Source organism: Colletotrichum chrysophilum, assembly GCF_026319265.1.
Source record: "Colletotrichum chrysophilum strain AFK26 chromosome Unknown scaffold_5, whole genome shotgun sequence".
Taxonomy (NCBI): Eukaryota; Fungi; Ascomycota; class Sordariomycetes; order Glomerellales; family Glomerellaceae; genus Colletotrichum; species Colletotrichum chrysophilum.
Window position 1 is genome coordinate 58,168 of NW_026517292.1, and position 17,941 is coordinate 76,108.

A 17,941-nucleotide genomic window follows, 5' to 3' on the forward strand; every position below is an offset into this window, starting at 1 on the left:
GAGCGATTGAGTTCTGGGCTGTATGTTCTAGGACAGATGCCCATGTTGGGTCTTGTTTGCAAAAGATGGGATGATGCAATGAAAGCAAATTGGCTGCTGCTTGTTTGAGAGGTTTCCATGGATAGGTCGAGGCGAAATGGCAAGGGGATCTGGTCAGTGCCCAAAGGCTGTGGAGGGGTTTACAGGAGACATGACGTTTTGCCTGGTGGGCTGGTGGTGTTGATCCCTTGCTTAAAAAAGGAGATGCCGCCGGGACGATATACTCATCTTGATGTTATTGCAATTATCCCTCCTCAGATCTTGACACGTCGGGGCAATCCTGGCCGCTGTCTCTGGCCGTGATTTGCCAACTCCAGACGTCATCTGGGGGGTCAAGGGTATATGTGCCAACGCAGTGGTAATAACGGAGAACTGACACTACTGATGGCCTCCACAACGCGGTTGTCTGCGAATGAACAAAGGCTCGTCCTTGTTGTCAGCTTGCAGGAAAGGAAACAGCGTACAGGTCAGGTGAGGCAGTTCGAAAGACCATCTATCCGTAGGTTGCAAGTCGCATGTAAGCAATGCTACGAAATCTGATGGTTGATACGGGCCGCATGCAGATATGAGGTCTAAATGATCGGCCTTCGGATGTAAAGTGCGGACGGTAGGCAGTCCAGCAGATGTGACCCCGATCTCGAAAGCGCCGGCCCCTCAATACGGGACTTGGGGGCTTGAATAAGCTGTCGGATGTAAACCAAGGTTACACCAATAACGTCAACAGCGGATAACGGAGCAGCGGTGAGTCGCCAATTCGCCTGGCGGCTCTGAACGTTAGCTGGCTCCAAAAGTTTGCGCCAACAAGACCCTGTTACTGTCTGCGGTCTCGACTTCCAGAACGCAGAACACAGTGTGGGTTTCTTGAACCGAGGAGGTCTGCCGGTGCGGCTGCCGATCATTCACAGAATCGGTTCTGTTGCCGTGTTGCTTGGCTGTCCTATTCCCTCCTTGTCCGCCTTCGCGCTTGGATGGGCGCAACCTCTGCGCTTGGTCAAGCGGGTCAACTCCTGCCGATCTGACCAGAGAAGCGTGGGCTTGACGCCATATCGTTACCATCGTCGATCGGCGGGATCGTACGTACGGACACAAGAGATCAGTTGTATCCACGCTGCCTTGGCTGCACACGAACAGGCACGCGCTGGAGATCAGCAGCCTTTTTTTGTGCCAACAGGATACGAAGCGGTCCACAAGCAAAAGCCCACAGTGAGGCAAATCGGCTAGTTTTAGCAATAATTGGCGCTTGCTGAAATGTCGACGTGGGGACAGCTACGGGCGGCAAAATAAACACCGGGAAGGGTTATTTGTGTATGTGCACAGTAACAGTATTGCCTGGGCTGCGAGTAATGAGGAAGAGATTGAGAGTCAAAGGCTGGACTCTAGGAATCAGGACGCGTTGTTGGCAATTGCTCATCATTCCTGACAGGGCGTCAGTTCGACTTCTTCCTCCACGGAACGAGGAAAGAGGACAAGACCCGAGGAAACGGATAGTAGCGGGTGGATGAATGGCCCGACGAACTGTGGACATGGTCGGGAACAATGATGACGGGTACGGGTACTGGGCTGGGCTGGGCTGGGCTGTTGGCCCCGGCATCCGGCGTGGTTTGCCAGGAGGAGGCCTGCAACTTACCCAGCTTACGTAGGTTGGTAGGTCGGACGACGAGGAGAAATTGGGCCAGGCCGGCGCAAGTCGCAGTCACTCTGGATACGAGCAGGGCGGACAGACCCTCTGGTGTCCCCGTCGCGGCGTAGCGAAGCAAATCGCGAATCCCAATCATGAGCTCAATTTGCTATTATTCGAGGGCCTCCAAAAGGAACGAGATCCGTGCATTGCAGTCGGGTGCTGTGCAGTGCAGTGCTGTGCAGTGCTGTGCTGTACCGTGCTATTGGAGGACGGACTCAGGGCAGTCCAACTGTTAACGGAGTCCGGGGATGACTTCCAGGGTGCTTCTTCGTCTGGTCTTTCTGTCCCCCAAGTGAAACCTTACCATCGTGCTTTGCCTTCGTCGCTTGCGTACTCGCCTGGCGTGTCACGTTTGAGAAGTCGTGTCGTGCATTTCCAAGCTTATTGATTTGTCTCCTGTTTCTCGTTGTCGGCCGACATGTGGCAAGGTCTGGAACGCGCAGCACGTTGTGAGCGACTGTCAAGGGCGGCGGGACGGGACTCGAGTCGAGACGAGTCAAGCCGCAAGTGCTTGTCAGGTATTCGTAAACGCAGAGGAGGCGGGCGCCAACGGGCATTCAACTAGATGACATTCAGGACTGAACATTCCCGGGATTTTAATGACGGACAACTGCTTGCCGTGGCCTAGTGAAGGGACCAAGTCCAGGTGCATTCCCTTCGCGCGTCTAAGCCCTTTAGGCTTTTGTGCTGGCCAGGGTACAGAGTACCTCGGGGACTTTGTGGTGCAGGGCAGCCAAAGAAGGCAGTGGTTGCAGCGATTCGCAATTTCGACGGGCATGTGCCGCACTTTCTGCGAGATGACAGAGACATCGGGATGTGATATTGGCGGCACGTCTCGAGACTCGAGTGTTCATTTTGGCCAAGAGACAAACATGATGGTTCTGAAAGAGGTCAAACTTGTTCAAGAGCGTTGAGGGAGGGAGGAAAGGGCTTGGTCGAGTACCTCACCTGGGCTACCTACCTATGTAGAATGAAGTAGGTATCCGCTGTAAGGTGCCGTGCAGTCGGCGCCCGAGCTGCAGATCGGACAAGTCGATATAGGTCGCTTGCCAGGCACGCCGGCGACATGACTGCGGGGGTGACCTCATGCTGTAACCTGCCATTGGAACCATCGCCCGTTGCTGCTGAGCCACTGGCACCCCAAACGGCTGACAACGGGATAGCAGGGGACAGGATGGAACAGGATGGGATGGATGGGATGGATGCGACGGGGTCCGCAAGGTAAGATGGGATGGGATGAGATGCCTGCTATTACCTTACCTACCTTACCTACATTACGTTAGGTACTTGCCCAGGCAAGATGGCTGGCTGGGTTGTGCTGGGCTGTGGAAGCAGAAGGGAAGCCAATGTAGCTGCGCCTGCGCGTCTACCTCTGCGTCCGCATTTGCAATTGCTTCGGATTCCATGTGCGTTTGAGTGCAATGCGAGGACGATGGTGTGTGGTGTGGTGTGGTGTGGTGTGGTTTGGTATGGCGCCTGCTGTGCAGTGCAATTGCAGTAGTAGGCAGTAGTAGCTACCTTACCTACCTTACCTCGTTGCCCGTGTTCACTGCCCGTTCCTGTATTCGTACACGGAAGGGCGAGGGACGGACGGGCAGCTCCACCTGCGATCTCACTTGCTCAAAACATACATATTCCCGGCTTCCTGTCCTGCTCCTTCGGAGCGTTTCTCCCCCTCCCTCCTCCTCCCTTTCGCTGCTTTTCCCCTCCCGTGTCCCTTCCCGCCTCCGTCAACCCCTGCCCTTGCCCTTCCAATTGGCGGCAGCAGCAGCAGCAGCAGTAACAAGTTAGTCGACACGCTTCCAAGAAATCCACGACCTGCTACGAATAATTCGACAGTCCTTCCACCCACCCGTTCGATTACATCCTCCCTTTCCCCTCTGCCCAACTGCTCCTCATATCCCCTCGCTTTCTTCTTCCCTCGTAATTATCTAATCCGTTTCTTCCTTTTTTTGGTCTTTTACTCCTGTCCAATTGATCACTCCTTGCGTCACCGCGATCGACAAGTCGCAACCTCCGCGGCGCTTGCTGCTTCGCCCAACTCGACTTCGGCCCTGCCAACCGCCCGACCTTTTCCGCCGACCCGCGCAGTAGTGTAGTACCTAGGCTACGCGCAGCCGAACCGTCTGCACTTGGTCGCTTTCGCAGGCACCACCTGAACCTGACTCAGCCACCCGCGCCAATTATCGCCCGTTCGTCTTGTCTGAGCAGACTGCGACTCAAACGCGAAACATCTCCCTTTTTCTTCCCCTTCCAGCACGCACTCCAAACAATTGACAACCTGCCGCACCGTGCCACTTGCGAATCAGGCCCTTCGTTGCCGCCTGTTCCACGTGCGTGTCGCCAACTTTCTTCTCAGCGGCCTCATTGAACCCTATCGTTGGCCGCCCGCCGATTGAAGCCGATTGAAATCGACAGCGCGCTGTTTCTAGTCGCCTGCGCGTTGAAACACACCGTACTTGGCCCTGCAGTCTGCACTTTGCGCCAAGATGTATTGGGGGTGAGTTGTCCAACTTTTGTGTTTCCTCTCCATTTTGCCGAGCCAACTACGGCACCTTTGCAGATAGCCAGCTCGCCTTCTGAGCGGAGGGATCCTGAAGCCGTGGCACCCAACTGCCATTCTGTTCTTGAAATCTGCATGCCGTCTCCCCGCGGCTTCAATTCGCATCATCTCTCCTACTCATGCACTTGGCGATGCGACCTCACCACTTCCTAGAACCATCACTAACATGTCGTTTCCCAGTCGGTTTCCGCACCTCTTCTTGAGGCAGGAATCATCTTCCAATGGGACCGTAGCCGCCACCACGCCTGCTGCAACGACTCCTCAAACGACTCAGCAGCAAACCACACCTGCTGCGGCGACAACAACCCCTGCCGCTGAGACCACCACAGCTGCTCCTACAACGCTGATTACCACGACTGCACCTGCGGCTACATCTCAAGTTCAGACAACAACGCAGCAACAGGTTCCGACGACCACGACACAGCAGACCACCCCGCAGACAACCACGGCTGCTGCTGAAACCACACAGCCAGCAACATCGGTTGTCGCAACTACTGTTGTGATTACCCCAACTGTACCCGGGGGCCAGACCAGCACAGTCATCCAAATCATCACACAGACCGAGGCTGCCAACCCCTCCAAGACGACAGGGAGCACCTCTGCATCTGCATCTTCAACGAACGGCGCTTCCAACTCTGGTAGCGATTCGAAAGGCGGTCTCACAGATGGAGGTAAAATCGCTGTCGCTGTGGTTGTTCCCATCGCAGCTGTGGCGCTGCTCATTTTGGCCGGTATTTACTTTTGGCGCAAGAGGAAGCAGCGCAAGCATGCCGAGGAGGAACGCCGGAAGGAGGTTGAAGATTACGCCTACAACCCTAACGCGGACCCCACGATCCCATCTCTTGGTGATGGCGGCTCTTATGAGATGAAAGAGGATGGTTCTGCTGGATACCGCGGATGGGGCACCACCACTCTGGCCGGATCCACCGGACGCAAGGCATCTACGACCATGTCTGGAGGCAACACAGGTGCGGCTCATTCGGACACAACATCACCAACTCGCGGCACTGACACCCGTTCAGGAGAGCCTCTGATCAACGACGGCTCATACTCACCCGACGGCGAGATCCTTGGCGCCATGGGCCCTTCGGCCGCTCTGAATCGTGGACCTGGTGTCCAGCGTGGCCCATCAAACGCATCGTCCTCCTACAGTGCTGGCAACCGCTCCGATACGTCTGATGGTGGCATCGGCATGGCCTACACCGGAGGAGGAGGAGGCAATGCCTACTACGATCAGTACGGCAACAATCCTTACTCCGATAACCCGTACGGCGATCAGCGACCCACCGAGCTTCCCGGCCAACCCGTAATCCGTGACAACCCGGCTCGTCGTAACACCAGGATCGAAAACCCCTCTCACTACCCACAACAACAAAATGCGGGCATCTCGCAGAACTTTTGAAATCTAGCGAGTCACGCTAAAACTTTGTTGATAACCAGTCTGCTGGGGTTTTGTTCTGAAGATACCCACCGTCCCCACCAGGCAAACGATGCCCAAGTCGGGAAGTTAAAACGGCGTTACGGATTCACGGAAATCATGGCATGCGACAGCACCTTTGCTGCTCAGAGAACTACACTATTAATATCGGCTATATCCGCTGCCATTTGCCTGCCATCTACAGCTTGCACCATATCGCTTGCACGGAGCTTATAATCACTCGTTCGACGCACATGAATCATTTCTTTATATACATACACCATTTGGGGTTGTTCCGGTCAAATCCTCCACGGTCGCAGCCATGTTGCTTCACTTTAATCGGTGTACATAGAGAGAATGAAGGCACACAGGCGCTATGACTTGTTGTTGCTCACAGAGAAGCATGTTTTGCCTGTTTTGAATGCAAGGCATTGTCGCGCAGCAAAAGTTTCGGAAGTATTGATTTAAAATGGATGTTAGGTCAACCCAGATAAATCGTATGGGCAATTAGTTTTCTAGATACGTATGAAATGATGTTCCTTTGTCGAGTCTGAATAATTCTGTCGTAGACCGGCATGACATTTCGTGGATGCAACATGTCTTATTGTCATGAATGAGTACCTGTTCCTCTTCATGGGTGTCGCTCTAGGTAGACAATTACAACCATGATCCGTCCTCACCGGCAAGCCCCATGCCCTCGCTCAACCCAACGCGATCCCACCAGAATCGGAATTGCCGCACTTCCGCCTCTGTCAGCGCCCTCACCCGTGCGACAGTACCATGCCTTCGCTGCCCACGACGGCCCATGAACTCATCATTCCCCTCCCCAAAGACGACAATCTTCCCTCTCACCTCATCTTCATCATCCTTGGGAACGTGATCGTCCGCGCCTCCCAGTGAATCGCCGAACGGGGACACGAACCTCGGCCAGGTGATACCGCTCGAGTTGACCAATTCGTTGGGCCCTTCCTCGGAATCCTTGCTGGTGACGAAAGACGACCAGAATCCGTGCATGGCCTCGCTCGTAGCCCACAACCCGGGCGTCCGGTGCGGCGAGAGTATGTCACTGTCGCGAGTGGCGGCGGGGACGTGGTCTCCGTGGTTCGCGGCGCCGAGGTCCGCGTGCGCGGCGTATTCATACACCCACACCGGCCCGCCCTTGCGAGACGCAAAGTGGGCTGAATGGATCAGCGGCGCAATATAGCCGTAGTGGCCGTATGCGTGCGCCAGGCGGCGGAACTGGGCGCCGTGGCCGGGCGTTGGCGGGGGTGGGTAGCTTGAGGCGGGAGGGTAGAGGGAGTCCAGTGTCTCCAAGTCGGAGTGCGTCAAGGAGGGTATCAGGGCGGCGAAGAAGTCTTTCAGGGAGGTGGGAGACGATGCGGACGCCGGGACGAAGGTTGTGCCCTCGGAGGAGTTGAAGCCTGTGATGAGAGGTGGAGGCGAGGGAAGGTCCGGAGACAGTGTCGCCCATGTACGGATGGGCATGCCTGGGATGATTGCGGCCCCGGTATCTACGTTGCCGTCGATGGATGGCTGAAAGGGCCATTGGACCGACGGCGCGTTTTCCGTCCAAACGGCCACTGAAGCTTGGAGGAGCTTAGGCAGCGGTAGGGAGCGGAGGGCGGGGAGGATTTGGTCTTTTGGGAGATGAGAGAGGGAGGCGTATGACAGAAATTGCGCAAATTGGGCTTCGTGGCGAGGATGCGTTGCTGCGAGAACGGAGCGGGCTGTTGCCGCGCCTGATTCCAGAATCGCGCGGCGAAAGAGCTTACGCGAGGGTGTCGAGAGGAGGTGATGGCCAAGCTGTGGGTGTCAGTGAAGCCTTCTAGGTGTGAGATTGCGAAGAGATGAACGAGGGGTGGCGTACTGAATGTGCTCCGGCACTGAAACCCATCACCGTGACATCTTCTGCGTCGCCCCCGAACTGAGCGATGTTCTGGTGGACCCAATCCAGGAGGGACCTCTGATCATGGAGCCCCAGATTGGAGATGCCCTCATTCGCTGCGATGCCACACGGCAGAAAGCCAAGCGGTCCAAGACGGTAGTTGAAGCTCACAGCGATGATGTCCTTCTTAGCGAAGGCCACGAAAGCACCGAGATTTCTGTCTGCTCCTCGTCCAAAGTTGAAGGCCCCGCCGTGGACATAGACCAACACCGGGGCCTTCTTCGTGATCTCTCCCGAACCTTTTGAGAAGGGCCGAAAGACGTTTGTGCTTAGACAAGCCTCATGAGAAGGGATAGAAGGGTCTGCCGTTGGACAGACGGGGCCGTATTCGGAAGCGTCAAAGGTCTCCGAGGATGCCGGCGGGTGCGATGCGCGTTGGAGGCGTTGGGCCTCCGCGTAGGGGATGCCAAGAAAGGCCTCTATTTCACGCGGAAAGTCCTCATCATCGACTATCTTTCCAGTGTAGATGCCCTGGGTCAGGCGGACGGTAGGCTGTCGGCCTTCAAAACTTCTCATGATCATGGCGGAGCAAGAGGAATACGATGCCCCTGCTCGTATGTATAACGGATTGCGGTGATGTGGACTGTCTCCCAATTCGTAAGCGTCGATCGAATCAGGTATTTGATCGATATTTTGTTGTATTGAAGGATCCAGGTACGTCTCCCTCACAAAGCTTGTGGGAATTTGAAACCAGGCGACAAGAGGACCGAGACCAAGTTTGCGGGATGTCGTTGGCGGGCTCCGCTATCACCCGGCGCTAGTCCGACCGAGCGGCTCTGTCCGTTTTTCTCCCCGGTCCGGCACGCCGGAACCGCCTGGTCAGCCAAGCGAGCTGGGCGGTCCCAGCCGCAGAATTTCTGTTGTAGCTGAAACTCGGGGGAAGACACGTGCTAGCTGGCTGTATCATATTTATAGGAGATCTCATTAACAGCAAACCGGACTGCCGAACGGTTGAAGTTGGAACCAAGTTCGAGACTGGGCGACTGGTATTGTTGCTTTGTTCGACAGCTCTCACTGATGTTCTTTGCCTCACCATACTCGCTAGTGTTCTCAGAGCCGCTATGATAGGCCACTGGTCACACACGTTGGAAATTGACATGAGGTGGTAACAGGTTCTCTTACACGGTAGGCTTTAAAACTACAGGCCTTTCTGACTCCAAAAACTCCAAACAATCCAATGCTACAAAACTCAACACGGGCTAAACCGCTTGACGGGCCGCCGCATTAGCTGCTGCCAGCTGCTTGCGTCGCTGCTTCTCAGCCCACTCTCTGCTCGCTTGTCGGGAGCGCTCGGCGGCCTGCTCGCGAGCAAGCTTGGCATTGAGTTCACGTTCACGACGTTCCCGCTCCTTATCCTCAAGGTAACCGTTGTCCCGCTCAAAAACCTCCCTGCCCTTCATCTTTTGCTGCTCCAAGTCCTCAGCAGATAGCGTGCTACGCTTGCCCATGCTGGTAGTAGAAGTAGAAGTACCACGGCTGATTTGGGAAGTGACGGTAGCTTGGGACAGGCCTCTGCCTCGAGCCTGTGGGGATCTGTTTGATGTGGTCCTTGTAACTTGCGTTCGCGGAGTCATAATAATCGATGAGCGCTTGGAAGGGCTTTGCTCAACCTGGGCTGCCTCACTCGACTCAGAGGCTTTGCCCTGGCGAGCACGACTAGTAGCAGTCTCGCGGGGGTACGAAGCTGAATTCAGTTTCGCCCTGATAGGACGCGCCTTGAACTCGCGACGCTTGCGCTCGTCCTCCTCCTGTTGTCTGAGCCTGGCTTCACGATCCTCCCTCTTGCGCTTGGAGATTGCCTCTCCCGGAAGCTCAAACGTGGGTCGAGTCAGTGCTTTAGTTGATTTCCTTCTTTGAGGCGCTTCTGCCGCTGCGGCTGCAGCCTTGTCCTGTGCTTGCTGCGCTTGACGGGCTTCGCGCTGCTCCTTTAGACGCCTGGCGACGGCCTCTCCCGGCAGCTCAAACGATGGCTTTGTTGGGGGCTTGGTGGATTTAATTGGTGGCAGCAAGCTCGTTGGCCGGGAAACAGAAGATCGGGTCGGAGTTGCTTTGGCCGGAGACCCCGTAGCTCTCTTGTCGTCAACGATTGAGACAGACTTTCTCTGATTTGGGCGGGTTTTAGAGGTCACAGGTTTTGGCCCGGCACTGCTTGGGCCATGATTCAGTAAGGAGCCGTTGCGCCGGACGGCGGGATTGTTCATTGCAAGCGACCCATCGTTTGCTGCTTGGTGTCGCCGGGTTTTGCTAGGTGGTGTGATGGCAGCATCGACAAGCTCCAATTGCTCTTCGAGTCTATCAATGGCTTCTAAGGAGTCCTCTATGCGCGACTGCGAACTTGCAGAAGTCGATCGTGAGGGCGTACGCGGAGCCTGAAAACTGCTGTCGTCTGTAGATATGGAAATGACTCTGTCCTTTGAATGCTCAAGTACATCAACTGAGGACTCCTTCCTGTTTTCAGTTGCCTTGGCTGAAGGCTCCATCTGGTTCGGCCGGGTCTGTTCAACAATGGTGACCGTGATACCTGATTGCGATGTCTTGTTCGATGCGGTGTCGTTCCCCACAGGCGTCGGAGAAAGAAGTCGAACGACGGGCTCGGCGATGGCCATGGCTTCTTCCACCTCTGAGTAACGATGTGCGGGCTGTGACACGACTTCCTCATGCCCTAAAGGAGTGGCTAGAATTCGGTAGGTATTAGTCGGTTTGCCCTGACTGCAGACATGAGAGGTCGAGCCTTGGTTCTGTGCCAAAACGTTGCAGCCAAAGCTCTGCGATTCATCCTGAACCCGACTGGGCGGACCAATTCGCGAGGCTGGCCCGTCTAGGCCAGGAACCGAAAGTATGTAGTCATACTGACCTGCCTTGTGTCGTGCGATACTCGACTGAGTATGTAAATCAATACTCAGCGACCGTTGGTGATCAGGAATGTAAAGGGCAGAGAAGACTGCGGCGGTTAGGATCGATGGTACATGAGAAAAAGCACAAATTGAGCAAACCTTCAGAGGGGACGCTGGCTTCAAATGAGTCCTGTGCCTGGCTAGCAGACGCCGTTAATGCGTTTGTTTCAGCCAACGAGGGGACACCCTCGATCACTCGAGGCGGCTGTGCAGGGATTGGTCCTTGCGCGTAAATGGTCTCAGCTGGGCAATTGTCGCAGTCTTCGGCTTCTTCCTTGACAACCTCGAGGAGTGGGAAGATCTCGGTGTCAACACTGTGAACAGACAATCGAGTTGGACGGCTGTTGGAAATGGGAAGTAACGATCTGTCGCCGCGATTCTTCTTAGGGCTATAGATATGCAGCTCCTTAAGTTTGTCGGTCAAGTGGTCAATGAAGTCGTGGGGGCTTCTCTCAGTATTAGTGTCATGTCTGTCAAGGAGAGCAATGTTTGCGTCTATTGAAGCATGTTGCTTGGAAATATCCGTGGTGGCTGTGTCGTCTTCAACGACGACGAACTCGTGGGCGTGGGCCCGGGCCCTGGATCGAGGTGCACCGCGAGCCATCGTGCCAGCAGCCAGACCAATCTCCGGATCCGACCTGAACGTGGCAGGGAGCTGCCAACCCAGGCAATTGGACGGGCAAGGGAATGGCGACTTTGGGGACCAGTTGGCTATCTGGAATTCGCAGGCAATCTCGCTTCGGGACAGCCGGGGTGCGTGTAATATTGGCGGGGTTATTTGCCCTCGTGAACTTGGGACAGCGTAAGGCGGAGGGGATGTCGATGAAGTGTTCGGGATTATCAGCTGGAAGAGAGGATGGAAAAACCAAGACAATGCGTATTTGGGCGTATACCTTTAGCTGAGTTTGATGGGAAACCAAGATGAGAGGGAGTTGATGTTGGGAGAGACTGAAGAAGTCTGGGGTCGCGGCTGGGAGGGACAAATAAACACAGGCAATGATCAATTGGCCAAGAAGTCGGCGGAAATAGTAATCAATACTGCACTTTCCTCTTCTACCTAACCGTCAGTTCCCATCACACCAGCCAGAACAGGACAGGACAGCGCCAGTGTGTGTGCACAGGCGCATGCGCCGGCGTGACATGACGGATATTGGGCTGCGGCAAGCTCGTTTGGCTTGCTAGGGAAGGGTGGCATGCCCAAACCACAAGGCAAGGCCCCCGAGGGATGAGGCAGCTACCTAGTCCATCTCGCTGTAGCAACGTGCAAGTGCGACGACTCATGTGACTGTACAGAGCATCCGTAAGTGCAGGAAACGCGTGTCTGCCCTCAGACGCGTCTTTCCGTTTGGACCCCGCACGCATTTGTTGACTTCGGTGGGGCCTTTCCGCCCAATCCAATGTCATTCCAGACATGCAGGAGCTGGACGCTAAGCGGCGCCAACACATTGCTTTCCGTCAGCTTCAGATAAAGCAGGGCATGCTACCTCCAGATAGCAGACTGGGTACGCTATGGTGGCACCCTCCATGCAGAGTTACGCTTTCGTGACAATATCAGTACAGCCATATTGTCCAACAGGACGTAGTGGATGACCGCCATTGGCACACGTGCTAGGCGTGAAATGGGAGTTGACCTGATTGAATACTCTGTCCGGAAAAGCATAGGTTGGCCAACGTTGTACGGTAACAGTCAGGGCGTTGGGCATCTAGGAGGATGATGCGGCGTAAGACATGGTTGCTTTTTGGGTTGATTCGTCCGGATTGGTGTGTCGCCATCATGACAAGGTCGACGTGTTCTCTGCGCTCTCTGCCGCGTTCTCGGCCTGCGCCTGCAACGTCGGTGCATGCTCCGTTGGAATGCGAACCAACGTTTGTGGAAGAGGCATGCTGTGATCTTCATTCTCTGATGGTTCGTCTGCAGGTGGTTTTGCAAGTTTGGCTAGGCAGGTTCGTGAGCTTTATCGGACATCACCAATTGCGTGCGGACGGCACATACCAGAAGCCATGTTGATGGCACCCAACACGTTATGCCAGTTCCCAATGACCATGGCGATCGCTAATGCTGGTTAGCCCTGACATTCGATTCCACAGGGCTGTAGAAAGCGTGCTGATGCCCACCTTCCGTTCCGTCTGACAGCGTAGACAGCTTCTGCTCCAGAGCTTCCATCTGGCCTGCAACTGCGGCGCTCAGGTCGCGAAGCTCTCTCAAGTGTTCTAGCTCTGCCTTCTTCTCTGTAATGCGCGCAACCAACATGGGCGAGGGACCGGCCGACGAGGCGTTCTGCGACCCCGTGCCGGGCAGTCGAGTCGAAAGCGATCTAGTTGGGTACGACATCGTGATTCCGTCGATGAGATTGAAAGAGTCGACCTGATGGCTCTCCAGAATCAGCCTGCTGCTGTCCCGAGAAACTCTGCAAAGTGCGTGTGGTGGCGGGGTTGTTATCTCGTCGAATGCGGCTTCCTCACAAAAAGTTATGTGAGGTGAGATGTTCGTAGATGCACATGTAAGAATTGCACGCAGCTGGGCAGTGGGAAACTGGAGCATGTTTAGTGGGGTCTCTGGCCCTGCGAATGCGCCCCCAGCAACCCCTCATCCTGGACTTTGTTTACACTAGTCCAAATCAGGCCGAGTGTAAATAAATGACACTCGGTAAATTTTCTCTCACTCAGACCCCCCCCCAGCGTCACTGTCCCAGCCTCTTCCGTATCGAGCTTCGCTTCGTTTCTCAGCTTTTCATTCCTCAGTTTCTGGACTCGTCACGCAACCGCCGCTCCCTCACCCAGAATGCACCATGGCTCGACTCAACGAACCTCCCGTATCTGCAGATAGCATCGACATATGTATGTTCTGTTGATTTCTTCAATATTGTCGGAGCCCATCAACTAATGTCCTGTAGTGCGCAGGAAGCTATTGCGCCAGAATAGAGATCTCGCAAAAGCAAACGCCGTCCACTTACTCCGCATCCGTACCATCGAAGCCGACTTCGCGCGGTCTCTGTCCGACAATCTTCGACTAGAAAGCCGCATTATTGAATTAGAAAAGGAGCTGGAGGACAATAATGCCAGAAGGATAGCCGACCACGCTCTGGACATCAGGTCCAGACTCGAGGCACAGCTCTCAGAATGCATGTCTGTTCTTTCCAGCCTTGGCCAGGAGCCCCCCACGAAGAGGCACGCGAGTCCCAGGGGCAGAAGATCATCACGAGCAAGTCTGCCGCTTCAAAGCCCCCCTCGAAGACGTCCGCCACGCGAGTTGATGAGGGAGGCAGGGGCCCGAGCGCCGGAGGATGATAAGCTGCCAACGATCGCAGAAAACAAATCCTACCCAAGAGCAACTTTGGAGTAAGTCAAGCAACGTCCGCATTCGCAGAAAATCCTTTTTGCTGACGCGTCTCGCAAGTCGCGAACAAATCTTGGCCCTTTGCTCCGAAGCTGCAGATACGACCGACACAACAGACTCGCCAGAGCTCGGGCCCCCGCCTGTGTCTCGATTTGTTGACGGCGAAACTGTCGATATTGGATCACCCAGCAAATCCATAGAGTACGTTGAGCCGGAGCCACTCGCGCACAGCTCTCCAGCAGTTTCACCGATCCCGTCACCAGCACCGGCGCCAGTCTCGGCGACCAAATCAACACCAAGGATGGAGAAGAACCTCATCGTCCGCCCCGACCCTGTACCTACCACTGAGGCATCTGAACCCCAGAGAGTGCTTCAGAAAGAAAGCCCCATCTTGCCTCCTGTCGTGCCCAGTGTATCTGCCAAGACAGGCTCCAAGCGGAAGTACAGTGTTGGGGAGGATACGAGTAAAACAGGGCAGCAAACAGCTGAACCGCAAAAGTCGAAGAACATTTCGGAACGTCCGCTCATCGGACGAGATCATCAGACCGGGAAAACATTGAAGGAGCTGGCAAGCATCCGACGTGAGGCGAGGGAACGTATGGCTCCACCCGTCAACCCAAGGAAGCCTTTGTCAGCAAAAAGCACGAACGATGACGTGACTTCTCCGATCAAGATCGCAAAGGCTGCAGCGGCAGAGGGCAAAATCGGAGTTGAGAAGGCAAAGCCGCGGGCAGCAAGAGAACGAGCGGCGCAAAAGATCAAGGAGACTGAGGCTGGGGAGAACGACGTCGATAATGCGCCTGTTGAAATACCCATGACAGCCCCATTGTCCCCGACTTCAGTTGTCAATGTTCTCCCTAGCACAGAAGCTGTTCCCCTCGAAGCTGCTTTGCTTTCACCGGCTTCCCCAGAGCAGACGTCCAGAATGAGCCTGTCTAGTGTCAGGGACACTCCACCGCCTGCCGAAATATCCTCTCATGGGGAGACATCACGACCAAGCAGGCGAGCTCGATCCGCCGTCAGTTATGCTGAGCCCAACTTGCGAGACAAAATGAGACGTCCGACCAAGGAGCTTTATGACGCAGTGTCTGGGCAGACTAGATATCTGCAGCGCGGTGGGAGCGCCAAATCGGACAGTGCCACGCCAGACGCCACTGTCACGATCAAGCGCGAGTCTGCCGACGGCGATACGCTAAGGCATATTCCATCTCTTGCGCCATCCACAGTTGATAACCCACAAAGAACGTCAAGCCCTGCTGAGATGACAAGCATGCGATCGTTGGACACCGAACCTGGCCCAGCAAGGCCTGACCGTAAGAAGCGAACATCATCGATGATGTCGAGGTCCATATCCGAGACTGAAGAAGAGACATCGGCCCGACAGGCTCAAATCGCTTCTCCGAGTCGTTCCACTTCATCATCGTCCACCAAGGTCGTCGATCCTTACGATTTCACCACCTCGACCCCGGGAAGTGACAGTTCGCGCATCATTGAAATGAAGGAAAGCGCGCCGCCAGCAAGACAATCCAAGTCTTCGAGACGGCTCTCGTCCGTCGTGAGAGAGGACTTCAAGATTGAAAGCCTTGAGGGGGCCGAGCGAGCAAAGACTGGCGTATCTAGGAAGAGGGCTTCGATGGTCCTGCCAAAGAGGACCCGAGCGGATACGGAGGGCTCCGAAGATAGCAGCTTCGAGAGCCTGGACGGTGACATTCAGGAGTCGTCGAAAATCTCTGTGAGAAGGAGGAGGAGCATGATGTTATAATGACTTGACGGTTGGCAAGCACCGGTGTTTTTGGAGTTGGACACCATCGCAGATACCACTCTGATTGTTGGGTTACTGTTCTGTATTAGTGTTTCAGTGGCTTCATTGTCTGGTTACCGAGAGGGGAAACGAATGGATTCCTGTGCATATGGGCGAGAGCATCAAACATGAGTCCATGGATATGTTTGGCTGAAACCGATATTATTATAATGATCATCATTCGCCTAAGAATTCGTGTGGTCTTGATTCATGATATCAGCCATCGGTGGCTGAACCTCCCGTTTTGGTTAAATTCAATGTCTCCTGCAGCAGCTCGTCTTGCATGATGACGGCTCATGATGTTGCAGACGGCTCCACGGGCTTCGTGTAAGTCACCTTTTCCACCGCAACATTCTCATTTCCCTTGTCGTCCTTGCGTAGTTGGTAAACATATAGAGTCAGCGAAATGCCTTGAACCTATGTTGACAATCAGCAAACGTTCCCGCAACGGGGGGATTCCACAGATACGTACATCCATCAGGCAGAAACTTGGGACGGGCTCCTCGCCGTCCTTGCCCCAGCCTGCGGTAAAGGCGCCAGTAGCACTACCGGGGTTGACGAAGAACTTGTCCATGTACTCGAAGGCATCGAACTTGTGGGTGCCACCCCAACAGAGAACGTCGACATCGAGCTTATTGGCCTCGGCGAGGAGCAGATCGGGTTCGTTGGAGACAAGAGTGAACCCCTCGAGGAAGCCAATGCGTAGAGAGCCGTGAGTGACTACCTGGGTTAGGGGCAGGCTTGTGGCCTCGACATCGTAACGGCCCTTGACGATCTTGAGGTCCGGAGCGATGGTACGGAGGTACTCGTACGTGTGCTTGTCGGTCAGGTTGCCCAGGCAGAGAGTTTGGCCGATCTTGCCTGGAGCAAGAAGCTTCTTGAACTGCAGTGGTTGTTGGTGTTAGTCCAAGGTTGATAGTAGCTTGCAATACATTAGACGAGCTGCGCATACCTTTTGGGGGATATCAAGAGCGCGGTCTGGGATATGCAGGTCGCCAATGACCAGTATTAAGAAAGCCATGGTCGTTAGGGGTGTGTATAGTTATCGATTGGGTCTTACGATGGTGATGAAGTCGTAGCGGCGGCGCGTGGGACGCTGGTTGGGACGTCGGGAGGTCGGTGGTTGCGCAGGAGGGTCGCGCGGCCGATTGGGAGGCCGAGGGCCGGACACAGTTCCTCTTCGGAGGACGTCTGATATCGACACGCTGAGCGGCAGATTATATTCGCGACGGTCGATGGTCGGGCGTGTTGCTGTTCCGGCGGGCGACGTAATATCTTGCGGATCTCCAGGCAGGTAAGGTCGCAGCTTGGCTGCTTGTCGGAGGCACTTGGTAGCTTGCTGCGACCACTCTCCTACCTTAGCCTCAGTTGCAAGTGGGGACCTCCATTCGACAGTGTAGGTACGTATAGTCAAGCCACACTATCGGTCGAAGCACCACTTCATCTGTGGCTGGCCATGGTTCGGATGTCTGCCCGATGGGGTTAGTGCTCGGGGGACTCGGAAGACCGCCGATGTCGTCCGGTGTACGCCGCCAAACCAGCCCCTGCGAAGAAGCTCTCAGTCTGATTCCAGCCAGCTTGTTTGTGTGTCGTGGACTGATGCTCCTCCAGCGCTTTGAACGGTGGCCTCCACTTTCCGACACCAACGAACGACGGCATCCGCCCTGACTCGAATCCTGAGTTACCTCCAATACGACCATATCACATTGTGATTTAGTCTTCGCGTTAATAGTGTTCACCAGCCCATTGTCTGAAGACATACTGTAAGGACCCCTTTTCTTTAGACGGCAGGACTTGCAGCAGCATCCTTTGTGCTCAATTGCTTTTTGCTAGCAGGACAGGGGAAAGTGAGAGAGGGAAAAAGATCCATCAGAGGGATCCAGCTCCGATTTCCGCCCGCTTAAACTCAGTGTAATCTTCTGTCCTTCTCCTCTTTTTTTTTCATCTTCTCCCGCTGCCACGGGAATAAACTGAGCAAAGTTGTAAGCGTAACCATTCCAAAACGTGTCTATCTTGCCCAATCCCGTCTGGTCCCAATCCAAACCTCCATATCTCGGTTCCGTCCCGTCTGAAAGCGACGCTCGGCTTACGTTCCGACCTCTGACGCCACAGGCACACATGCACGTTCCCCTACGGCGGCTCCAGCTCCCGCTCCTGCCTCTCCGCACTCTGGCGAAGGGGGGCAGAATGCCCCTCCATAACCTTAACAACCCCTCATCAGCCCGGGTATCTCTCATCTCGAGGCACTTGCGACAGCCGGAACC

The 17,941-nt window shown here is 55.1% G+C and overlaps 6 protein-coding genes across 6 annotated transcripts; 2 read left to right on the top strand and 4 right to left on the bottom strand.

Moving 5' to 3' along the window:
• Positions 1-4,209: 4,209 nt before the first annotated feature.
• On the top strand, positions 4,210-5,685 carry COL26b_001129 (uncharacterized protein; the record flags this gene model as incomplete). The annotated part of the gene is made up of 2 exons (XM_053174088.1): positions 4,210-4,220; positions 4,464-5,685. 2 exons carry the CDS (start codon positions 4,210-4,212, stop codon positions 5,683-5,685), a joined length of 1,233 nt encoding a protein of 410 aa, XP_053041798.1.
• Positions 5,686-6,357: 672 nt separating this feature from the next.
• COL26b_001130 (uncharacterized protein) lies at positions 6,358-8,167 on the bottom strand (the record flags this gene model as incomplete). The annotated part of the gene is made up of 2 exons (XM_053174089.1): positions 6,358-7,503; positions 7,568-8,167. 2 exons carry the CDS (start codon positions 8,165-8,167, stop codon positions 6,358-6,360), a joined length of 1,746 nt encoding a protein of 581 aa, XP_053041799.1.
• A 677-nt stretch (positions 8,168-8,844) lies between these two features.
• COL26b_001131 (uncharacterized protein) lies at positions 8,845-11,143 on the bottom strand (the record flags this gene model as incomplete). Its single annotated transcript, XM_053174090.1, has 2 exons — positions 8,845-10,307; positions 10,639-11,143. 2 exons carry the CDS (start codon positions 11,141-11,143, stop codon positions 8,845-8,847), a joined length of 1,968 nt encoding a protein of 655 aa, XP_053041800.1.
• A 1,168-nt stretch (positions 11,144-12,311) lies between these two features.
• COL26b_001132 (uncharacterized protein) lies at positions 12,312-12,871 on the bottom strand (the record flags this gene model as incomplete). The annotated part of the gene is made up of 3 exons (XM_053174091.1): positions 12,312-12,451; positions 12,533-12,592; positions 12,655-12,871. The coding sequence occupies 3 exons, from the start codon at positions 12,869-12,871 to the stop codon at positions 12,312-12,314; spliced, it is 417 nt and encodes a 138-aa protein (XP_053041801.1).
• Positions 12,872-14,177: 1,306 nt separating this feature from the next.
• On the top strand, positions 14,178-15,638 carry COL26b_001133 (uncharacterized protein; the record flags this gene model as incomplete). Its single annotated transcript, XM_053174092.1, has 1 exon — positions 14,178-15,638. The coding sequence occupies one exon, from the start codon at positions 14,178-14,180 to the stop codon at positions 15,636-15,638; it is 1,461 nt and encodes a 486-aa protein (XP_053041802.1).
• Positions 15,639-15,971: 333 nt separating this feature from the next.
• On the bottom strand, positions 15,972-16,698 carry COL26b_001134 (uncharacterized protein; the record flags this gene model as incomplete). Its single annotated transcript, XM_053174093.1, has 3 exons — positions 15,972-16,094; positions 16,150-16,560; positions 16,630-16,698. The coding sequence occupies 3 exons, from the start codon at positions 16,696-16,698 to the stop codon at positions 15,972-15,974; spliced, it is 603 nt and encodes a 200-aa protein (XP_053041803.1).
• Between the last annotated feature and the right edge of the window lie 1,243 nt (positions 16,699-17,941).